General features: G+C 40.3%; 1 protein-coding gene across 3 annotated transcripts in view; it reads left to right on the forward strand.

Annotated features, from left to right (window-relative positions):
* Positions 1-6604: 6604 nt before the first annotated feature.
* esyt2a (extended synaptotagmin-like protein 2a) overlaps positions 6605-10596 on the forward strand; it is a 65896-nt gene continuing 61904 nt past the window's right edge. For all 3 annotated transcript variants that reach the window (XR_007571967.1, XM_050074614.1, XM_050074615.1), the window contains exons 1-2: positions 6605-6747; positions 7865-8252. Coding sequence is in view for 2 of the 3 variants with exons in the window: in XM_050074614.1 (XP_049930571.1) it covers positions 7872-8252 (381 nt within the window). In the remaining variant the exon portion in view is untranslated. The remainder of the gene's footprint in view (positions 6748-7864; positions 8253-10596) is intronic.

The raw sequence follows: 10596 nt of genomic DNA on the forward strand, positions 1-10596 counted from the left end.
TAATTCTCAGCAGCACATTATCATCCTAAATGTACACATACATCAAACGGATTTTCTGAGCAGACGAATGTTGGTGCACACATCGCTTAACCAAGAGCCAATGATTTTGTTTATCCCTAATAAATATTTTTCTTGTTAGCCTGCTTTCCCCCATATCAAGTGACCATTTCTATAACTGAGCTACACTTCCAGCACTTCTCACATGGTTCCCATACCAGCTTTAATGCATATTTCTGTACATCCAGAAAATATCTCAAACCATTGTTCTGCTTCAATTCTCGTATATAGAAATATTTTTAACCCCCACAGAATAAGGATAGGGCACAGGCTACACACAAGCTCCAAACAGTTTTGAGTATGTTTCAGGTCCTATGGGTAGAAGAGGAATCTAAGTCAATAAAGAAGATTTACACGGTCTACACATAGAGTGATGTACACTTGTATGACCATGCTGCATTCATAATAAAGGCCCTAATACACAGCCTTTATATAATAGCTCAGTGTGTGGGTTTACTGGGGTTTTGACTGTGTAATCTGGTTCTGAAAGCATATCATTTTCTCATTATTAGCAGCAGCACAGAAGGTTGTTATCTGGAAACAGACAGTGGTGTAACATTTAAAAGCAGTAGCATGTAGGTGTGAAGAGAGGGCTGAAAACAAAGCGCTGCCACCTGCTACTGCCGAAATGTACACACAGCTGTAAATAAAGCTGGTCCTCCCTCTTAAGCTGCTCCAAGGTTCACACGGCAGTATCATGTATGCAGATGCTGTAGATTGCAGATGGAAGGCGTGAGTTTCCTTTTTATAATTAAGGGCATGTTTGTGTCATTAAAAATCTGTCCATGTTTATCATTCTAATTTATTACATTTAATTAAACCCGATGAAAGTCTCCTCTTTGATTTAATTAAATCAAGGATATTCGGCTCCTGCTAACCATTTCAAATAGTTTAAATTAATAATGACATTATCAGTCTGTGCAAAGAGTTCAATATTTTCGTAGACTGTTATATCGCAATTTTGTTCCTTCAGAGCAGCAAATGCTTTTTTCTTCTTCTGTGTCTGTGTTTTTTTTGTTTTGTTTTTTATCCAGTAACTACGCTAATATGTTCTAAAAACTTTTTTAAGGCTTTCACACTTTCACATTTAAACTATATTGGTAGAAAATCAGTACAGACAAGCTGATAGAGTGCTTACCATGCCTGTCATGCCATGTACAAACTCATGGAAGGATTGCTTTGGTATACTTAATATTTTGTTCACAAGCACTACTCTTAGTGAATGATTCTGATTATCATTTACCTTTAATACAAATAATGTTCTTTCTAATAGTGTTATGCACCATTCGAAAGAACTGTGTACAGCCAGTCACAGTAAGAGGCTGTGACTGGCTGACAGCAGCAACTCATCTAATGCAGATGAGGTAAATGGAAAACTGCTCCGATTTGACAGATTCCTGTGATGATTAATACCTGCCTAGAAAAAAAAAATTTTGAATGAAAAAGCACTACTCTAAATTAAAGCACTCAAGCTGAGTCACATTTCACACCTGTGAAACATGTGAGATGTAGCTTCACAAAGAATAAAGGGTGAAATCCCACAATGTGCCTCATTACAGGAATTACATTTTAGACATGATCACCTTAAATCAAGACTAAGTATATTACCCCATGAGTAACACCTACAGGGACCGGAACAACCATAACGACTGCTCACTCTTTCTGCATTGTCGGGTCCATGATGTGAGTGATGGAACTCTTCAGGAGGAAAAAAGGGTTTTATTGAGGTTTGTTGCCTTTGCGGTTGACCATACAAATTATGTATGTGAAGAGTTTGTCACAGAAAAGCTGCTCTAACAGCCTCTGCTGAATGGGGAAGGTTTCTCTGTGCTTCCCTGAGATCTGTGTTGAAAAGTTTTGTAGGAGACATTCAGAACATTAATATGGCATGAGAAATTGCAAAGTAACCCTTTATGTGATAGTTATAAATTGTTTAAAACTGATTTCACTTTTGAACCTTATCTGATTATGTTAAGACCTGCTGAAAGAGTTTGTTTGTTGTAAGTTTCGGTGTGGAAATCATAAGTTACCTATCTCTGAGCGCAGGTATGATCGTGAAAATGTCCCCCGGAAATGTACTCTTTGTTTGACTGGCAATCGAGGAGACGAATATCATTATGTACTTGTGTGTTCTTTTTTTGATAAAGAGAGAAGAGAGTTGGTCGGACAGTTCTATAGAGCAAATCCAAATATTTATAAGTTTCAAAAGTTAATGTCATCTCGAAAAGTAAAGGTCTTGTCAAATTTGTTGAAACTTTTAAAGAAAATCTTGAATAGTTTCTCTTGATTTGCTTTGACTTGTATGTATGTACACAAATTCTGTTCTATTTATTTTGCTGTGCATTGGCTGCCGCCTGTCCTGATTTGTTAATGTTATTTTTTGTTGTCTGCCCCTTATACCCCGGGGAGGGGTCAAAAGGAATAAATAAATAAATGAATAAATGATAAATGAAAAATATTGTAGAAAACCATTATTTGCAGTGTAAAGACATATTGGAGTAATGGCACCCTGAGCTTTGTGTGTGTGTGTGTGTGTGTGTGTGTGTGTGTGTGTGTGTGTGTGTGTGTGCTGGAATCCATGCTTCTCTGTGGTTTGTTGTGGGAAGCTGCTCCGTCCATGTGTGCAGGTTAGTGCACGCGTGTATCCAACTGGCTTGCTCATCATTGCCTCTTTGCACTGCGCTCATTAGGCAATTATCGCCATGGGGCAACACATTCACACTCCGACCTTGTCACATATTGACATTTGGTCATGGACTTCCCACGTCCACATACGGCGCACAAGGTAACCTGGGTGCATTAGTTGTTGACGTTCTGGGACACAGTGTCAAGTTCTGCCTGTAACATGCATTGTCTTCTTTCAAAATACACTTAAGTTTACACATGAAATTGAACAGGCTCTTTCAAAATAAATGTATTATGTCGGTACAACACTGCGTATTGGTGTTTGTTTTCCGTCAACAACAAACACACATGGTTGGGTTTAGGCAATAAAAACAGGGAGCAGGGTTTGGCTTTAGAATCTTATGGTGAAAGTTGGGTTTGTTGGACCCATCCATCTTCACTTTTCTGCCTTTTTCTGTTGGTTTCTGACGGCGCAAGTCACTGCCCAAGCACCAGATTTCTACGACTTTGGAGTGAGACAGGGCTCCATGGGGACGTTGCTCTCAGGAAAGCGTAGCATCCAGCCTCCAGCTCACCTTAGATTAACACCATTAGCTCTGTCAGTTGCTGTTGCTTAGCACTGTTTATGGAGTTAGCACCGTTAGCTGCTAGCCTTGGGCTCAGCCACTTCCATGATGAGAACTGTGTGCAGACAAATCATACCTTCTGAATTCCACATAGAGCTCCTTTAACATGTGAATGCACAAGGCTAACCACAGTCTGGTGCAAATCACACAAGCATGATGTGGAAACTTGAAACCCCAGCTCATGCATGTACACTGAGAATGGAAATAACTTGGCTAAATATATTTGCATAGTTATTGAATTTTCAACACAGGAACTTTTAACACCTTTTGCAGAAGCTTCTTTATGATTTTTTTTTTTTTTTGTGGAAACATTCAAGTGGGATGAAAAAAATCACAGTTAACAAACTCCAACCCTGCAGGAGGCTCCAGGGGCCATTCCCCCTACAAAATTAACATATAAATGAAACATTGTAAGTGCAATCTGAGCTCAAAATAATATTTTCACAATTGTAAAATGTGTCTGTTAGCAAACTTTAAGTGTCTTTGGGTTTGATTTTAAACAAAAACCCATCATTTTCCGCCACAGTTCTTTTCTCCTACCTGAACAGTCTGGAGACGCAGGATGTTTATTGTCTCGCTGCCATGGCTTTGAAAATTGCTGTTCTCCCACCCTCCTCATCTTCCTCCTCATCCTTCTCACTGTCACTGCCCTGCATGTTTCATAGAGGGGAGAAAACGATATGAGAATAATAAACATAGCAATGTTAAAGGGTGCTTTTGTCCTTTACCATTATTTTGCGATCATTACTTTTATCTATATTTAGTTTGGTCAGAAATGTGCTCATCTTAATTACCTATTACTTTCGCCTCCTGGGAATCTCTTGACCCAAAGTTAAATGGCCTCTCTGTAATGCATCCAATCATCAGAGTACTCATAGGGGTCACACAATGTGACGAGGATGACACCAAGATAATCTACTTAACCTTCAGGAGTTACTTGAATAGCAAACAGCGGGTGAGTAAATGCACGGCTAAAGATATGACATGTAAGGAAAAAGATGGCAGACAAACAAGTTTTCTTGAACCCAAACCCTCTATTAATTTACTAAAGTTTATCCTTTATGCGTTTTAATTTTGTCCTCTTTCTTCCCCGTGTGTCTTATCTCCCACTTGCATGGACATTCATGCCAGGTTTCTGAGGAGCATAAGGCAAAATGAGCTGTCAAGAGAAAGGATACAAAGTGGGTCCCTGCGTGAACAAATTAAAAATGTGATGTTTTCTCTTCTTTTGTCAAAATTAAAGTGTTTATTTCAATTTCAAAAATGTGTTTTAAATTGATGCACCGCCCAGAAAAAGGACACAGGATTGTTGTATGTTGTAAATTTCAGATCTGAAATAGTTTTGTTTCATGAGTTCACTCATATCAACTGTTGCTGCATGGTCAGAAAAATTCACTGTCTATGAGGTGGATTTAAATTCAGTTTACAAAAGCTACCCTGACACCTAGTGGGGAAACGCTCTCTGTGCAAACTCTGCTGTCCAACTCTGTATCAACCTTAAATCCTACTCTTAACTAACTTAGATTCAACATCATGATGTTCTCTTTGGATTATAGAGATTCATTTATATCTCTTTAAACACCTGGCTGTCTTACTAAGCCTATGCGTTTTAAATTACAATGAGGTCAACAGCAGATTAAGCTCCAACATTACAGGCAGCAAATAGGATGAAACAGTCAGAGGTCAAAGGCTTGTAGCCCTGATGGCATTTGGAAGGGATAGGCCAAATTGGAGAAGATTGGAGTCAACCAATCGCACAAGACAGTATGATGCATTTTGGCATCTTATCTACTGTATTAAAGTTGTGTTTAGGGAGAAAAAACAAACATAAAAATGGACAAAAAAAGTACAATTATGTTTGTAATATATTTAAACTCTATCATACATGATTAGTATCTCACAGGCTAATTCATGTAGTGTATCTTAAGACTTGATATATTTAAATTTGAATTAGAACAATACAATGCCTACCACAATTTCATTCTTAGGAGTACAAAAAAGGCTTTCATACCAGTAGGCAGAGAAATCAAATGTAGGCCACTCGGCTACAGAAAATATAATAAAACAATTAAGTAAATAACCATAGATCACAATTAAATCCTTCAAGTGCAATTTACAACCCCCATTTTCACATTTGTGTGTACTTTATTCTATATGTTCACCCAGACCACATTTGACCAGGTCTAAAGAAAACAAACTAAATAACTGTCAAACCTGGTCTTGCTTAACATTGAGACTTTTATGTTGTGTTCACACTGGGCATGAATAAAACAACTTGCCTGAGTGTATTACATCTGAAGTCAACGTACAGTCACAATTAGATGTGAATTCTCGCCAGGCGGCACAATGAACGCAATGTGGATGATGATGAATGATGGAGTGGCACAATTTTGTATCGTCCTCCTTGAAAAATCTAAACTTCAGCAACCGATTTGCACCATGATAGCCAATCAGCATTGAGATCTTCCAGGGATATGCAATGCTGACGATATACCGGATGATATTCATTCATTGATTCAGTGATTTCACGTCCGAGTGAGGCGACTTATTCGTGCATATGAAGCAAGTCAACACAAAGTATTCCAGTGTTCAAACTCGCACAAGTAACACAACGCGAAAAACATGACATTACTTTTCCACACCTGACCTTTAAACAAAAAAGCTTGATTTAATGGCTTTTGACCTGACCACAGTGGACCAGGTCTATATAAAACATATTGCATTTGGTCTTGCCAAACCTGGACAGGAGGGCCATTAAAACTCTAAAGCAGTGATGCTCAACTTGCAGCCCATGGGCCAAATGTGGCCTGCAATAGTGTGCTGGGTGGACTTCTATTATTTTGTAATTTACAATTAAAATAAATTGATTCACACTGAGATTATTTTTTTGTACTTAAAATGTAAATAAGGTGCCAGAGTGCATTAAAAAAAACCCATCTAAATAGAGCCTGAACCCTGACAGAGCTCTGGGCTTAGCCTCAAATGTCCTAAATTCCTAGAAACGCCCCTGGGTGCACCTGACCTGTGCAGGGCTGCTGCAACTAGATTTGCCTCTTGGCAAAGATGACAGCAAACAGCATTTTCCAATACTGGCCCCCGGGCAAAGCAAGTTGAGTTCCTGCTCTAAATATTGCTCAAAACATATTTTCATATTGTTGAGCATTGAAGGTGCCTTTTTTTTACCCGCCACCAGATGGCGCCGAGGGTTGCTGTTGTGTTAGTGTTTTGAAACTCCCTCCCTGTCGGAGGCTGACCTCTTTCCCGCGATGACAGTTTCCTGCAGGCAGGCTGAGAGGGACTGGCCGCCCTCACAGCAAGATGTACTGACGGAGAAGACAGGGTTATCTGAGTTAAGCTGGTCGGCATGCTGTGAACCGGGCTGGTGGAGTGAATTTTAGTTTCTTTTTCAGGGAAGAGCGAATGTCGCAGGCGGATACTGGTGAGTGTGTTGCGTTGTCAGCGGTGAGCGGAGAGGAAGAAGTAGTTTTTTCGCTGGTGTTTGGTTTACGCAGTGCTGGTGGTGAAGTCGTAGCCCCAATACGTGTCACTTTGTGGAGAGAACGTCACGACTGACTCCGTTCAAAAAAGCTGGCAATTAAGATTTGCTGTGCGTAACGGTAAAACTCTACGCATCGTAACCAATCACTTAATGACAATTTGGATTTAATAGTCGATACTCCTCTATTCGGCATACATACACCCAAACCAAACAACACGTATTACAGTAGAAACCTCTACTCCTGTATGTACTTCACGCTTGACGTTGCCATCCGCGGTGTTGTGTTTTGGTGACAGTAGACTGCACTGGCAACCAGTTGAAGCACTTTTAAAAGTTAAAATTCTGCAATAAATGGTGTGTAGGTGTGTTGAATGTGCGCCGAATTGAAGAGTACTTTGTAAAGTTTCTAATTATATCGGAAATTCCAACCTTTTAAGTTCGGGCTGTTGCCTGTTTCATAAGGAGTCAAGGTAACCAAAAGATGACATTTTTGCAAAGGGGTTTTGTATGACGTCCTCTCCATACAGGGTAGACACCTGAATAACAATTCAGCCTGTATGAATATGCAGTACAGGCCTGTGAAAACATTTGGTATTAGTAAATAGATAAAACAATGAAGTAATTTTTGGTCCAATGCTGACCAAATGTTTTAGTCATTTACATGTTATTAACTTTTTATTGACTACTTGTTGAAGGGGAATTGCTGTAACATGGAGATTTGGGATAGGCCTTTTACTGCACAGTTATCTGTAGTATCCTTTATTTGATAAACCAACATTTTAAGTAAACAATTAACAAATAAAATATAAAAAAGAATCTAATTAATGTTAGCACTAACCAAATAACTTTGTAAGGCATAGAATCTCATTGCTACATTTATGACACTGAGTAGTTAGCTTGTTGATTCTCTATCATGATTTATGTGTATTCCAGAGAGTAAACAACAGCATGTCCGTGGTATAATTGTTTGACCTTTGACCTGTTGAGATACAAATTGAAGTCTCTGTGTGTGACAAGATACCAACATTTGCCTTAAATGTCAAAATTGTCTTTCCAGTGGGGAAATGAGTAACAGGATGGAGGGTTCGGCGGGACCAGGTGTCAGGGCGAATGGACCCATCGCAGCGCCCAGCAGCCCGGTGAGCTCCCCCACAGGCCCACCTCTGTCCCCAGAAGAGCTGGAGGAAGAGCAACAGTCAACTCTGACAGATGTCACCGAAATGTGGATTAAGTTCGGCAAGACTTTTGCCATTATCTTCCCGATCTATGTCTTGGGGTACTTTGAGTTCAGCTTTAGTTGGGTTCTGATTGGACTCGCCATGTTGTTCTATTGGAGGAAAAACCATGGCAATAAAGACTACAGGATAAACCGTGCCTTAGCATTCCTGGATCATGAGGACAAAGTAGTGAAGCAAAGTGTGCCCACTTCAGAGCTGCCACCATGGGTAAGTCCTCCAGCAGTATTACATTCCTGGTGTTATCACCGTCTTGTCGTTATTGCTTTGTATTTTGACTCTAATTCAAGCTTCACCCCTCCCTTGAGTGTTCTTCCAGCCAGCATCAAGTATAGGATGTCAACATTGACTGTTTGCCTGCCAAGCTGGCTGATAGGGACAACTTAATTCCCTGCCACGGCCAAAATGTAGTTTGTCATCCCACTGATTTTTTTTTTTCTCAGTTTCTTTGCTCAAAATAATTTTAGCACAGAGAAACCATAGATAGCAATATCCAAATTTAAGACAAAAATGCCACAGACAGGACACACTATTGAGCATGTTCTTACATCCAATCACATCAAGCACTCAGACCAGTACCCTGTCATTTCCTTGTTTGGGTTAGTGGTTAACCTTTTTAAACCCTAGCGTGTGAGGTGGTGAAACTGCATTAGATGCTTAAGCTACAGTTTTTCATGTCACAAGACTTGTCGGTTACAGACGTGCAGCATTTGAAAACTATGGCTAACACTTAAGTGTTCCCAAAACAGGATGCAGTCATTTTATTGATGGAAAAATTTATTTTGGGGCAGAGCTGCTGCCCGCAAATAGAGAAACGTTTTTTGGCAGTTAGATATTTAATAAATGGCCAGGTGCGTGAGACTGTAAGTTACCTGTATTTTACTTAAATCTTGTGCATTAACAATCTGCACCAGTCTTTGGAGGACATTTGTCAGATTGTCAGGTGGTGTTTTACCAACAACGATCAATATGGTGACAATCAGGGCAACCAGGGACAAAGAGATGCCTCATCTCTGACACTTGATACTCTGACACTTTCATTTTTTTCTGCAGGACAAAACAAACTTGTTAATGAGAGTCTCATAAATAGCCTTTGGAAAGGTCACACATTCTGCACACAAGCTGCCCATCAGCTCCAGGATCTAATCTGTGCTAGACTCTTTTTGATCATTTCAATCCTGTTAAGCACCCGAAGGTGTTAGAGTCCTCAATGAATAATTTACACATGGCCTCCGAGCCCAGAGGGCTCCTGAGGCAGGCACTGTTAGAGCAGTAGAGCTATCAAACCTGCTCTGATTTTTACTTTCTGTATTCATCTTCTTGGTGTGGTTGCCTGTCAGTGTGCAGTCAGTTTTCCCTGTGCCACAATAAGAAACCTTTGTGAAGAAGGAGTAGGCCGACTGGCCTGGCCACACGCCTTCAACATAGCTGCAGTGCTCTGTCTGTCTACTCATTCTCCGGCCTCAACCAGCTCATCCTGTCAAAATAACTAGTTGCCAATATGCAATGAATGGAGATTACTTAGAGGACGTACATGTGAGCAAACCAGTATCATTTGCTTTCCTGAGATAAGTTTGCCCATTATTTCATTCGGCCGGTGTTGGCAGAGATCCACAAGAGCACAATGGTTTCCCCAGAAGCTCTTTTACAGCAGTGCATGGAAAACCAACAACATTGAAACCACTGATAGTTAAAGTGGAAAACATTGATCATATTGTTACAATGCAGTGTTCTGCTGGGAAACCTTGGGTCCTTGCATTTATGTAGATGCCATCTTGACCTGCTCCACCCACCCAAACACCGTTGCAGACCAAGTACACCCCCTCATGGCAACGGCAGTGACCTCCCCAGCAGGACTCTGCACCATGCCACACAGCAAAAAGTGACCAAGAATGGCCTGAGGAATGTGACAAAGAGGTCAAGGCGTTGACCTGACCTCCAAATTTCCCAGATCCCAATCTGATCGGGGGGGCAGGGGGCAAGGTCATTTGGGAGTGCTGTTGGCATGAGGGGGTGTATTTTGTCTGCAACAGTGTTTGTTAAAGGTGGTGGGTATCAAGATGGTATCCACATAAATGTCAGTGGTTCCAATTATGATTTTCAACTATATATGTAGTATGTGGAGGGATACTATTGATTTAAGGAGGCATTTCTACACAAATCTCAGCATTTGTGATAAAGGGCTATATATGTAAAATTTGCTTAACTTCACAAGTCTCTAGTTTCTTTTCCAGTGAAGGCTAGATGCAGCATTCGTATATATAGCATTGTAGAAACTTTACACTGTACTGCAATTTGCCCTGAGAAAATCAGTGGTCTAATGGGGGCAGAATAATTTATAGCTATCACAGCTACAACTGCTGACTCCTGATCTGTGGCTTCGTATGTAATTGGGTCTTAACTCTATGCGTCTGAACTAGGGCTGGGCGGTATGACCTAAAATTCATATCACGGTATAAATCGAATCCCTTCACGGTAACGGTATATATCGCGGTATAAATTTAAGTGTAAAAGTTATAATAGAAGTGTTTCTGAATGGGTTTTGTAGTCCCTT

The sequence above is a fragment of the Epinephelus moara genome, chromosome 21, assembly GCF_006386435.1.
Source record: "Epinephelus moara isolate mb chromosome 21, YSFRI_EMoa_1.0, whole genome shotgun sequence".
Classification (NCBI taxonomy): Eukaryota; Metazoa; Chordata; class Actinopteri; order Perciformes; family Serranidae; genus Epinephelus; species Epinephelus moara.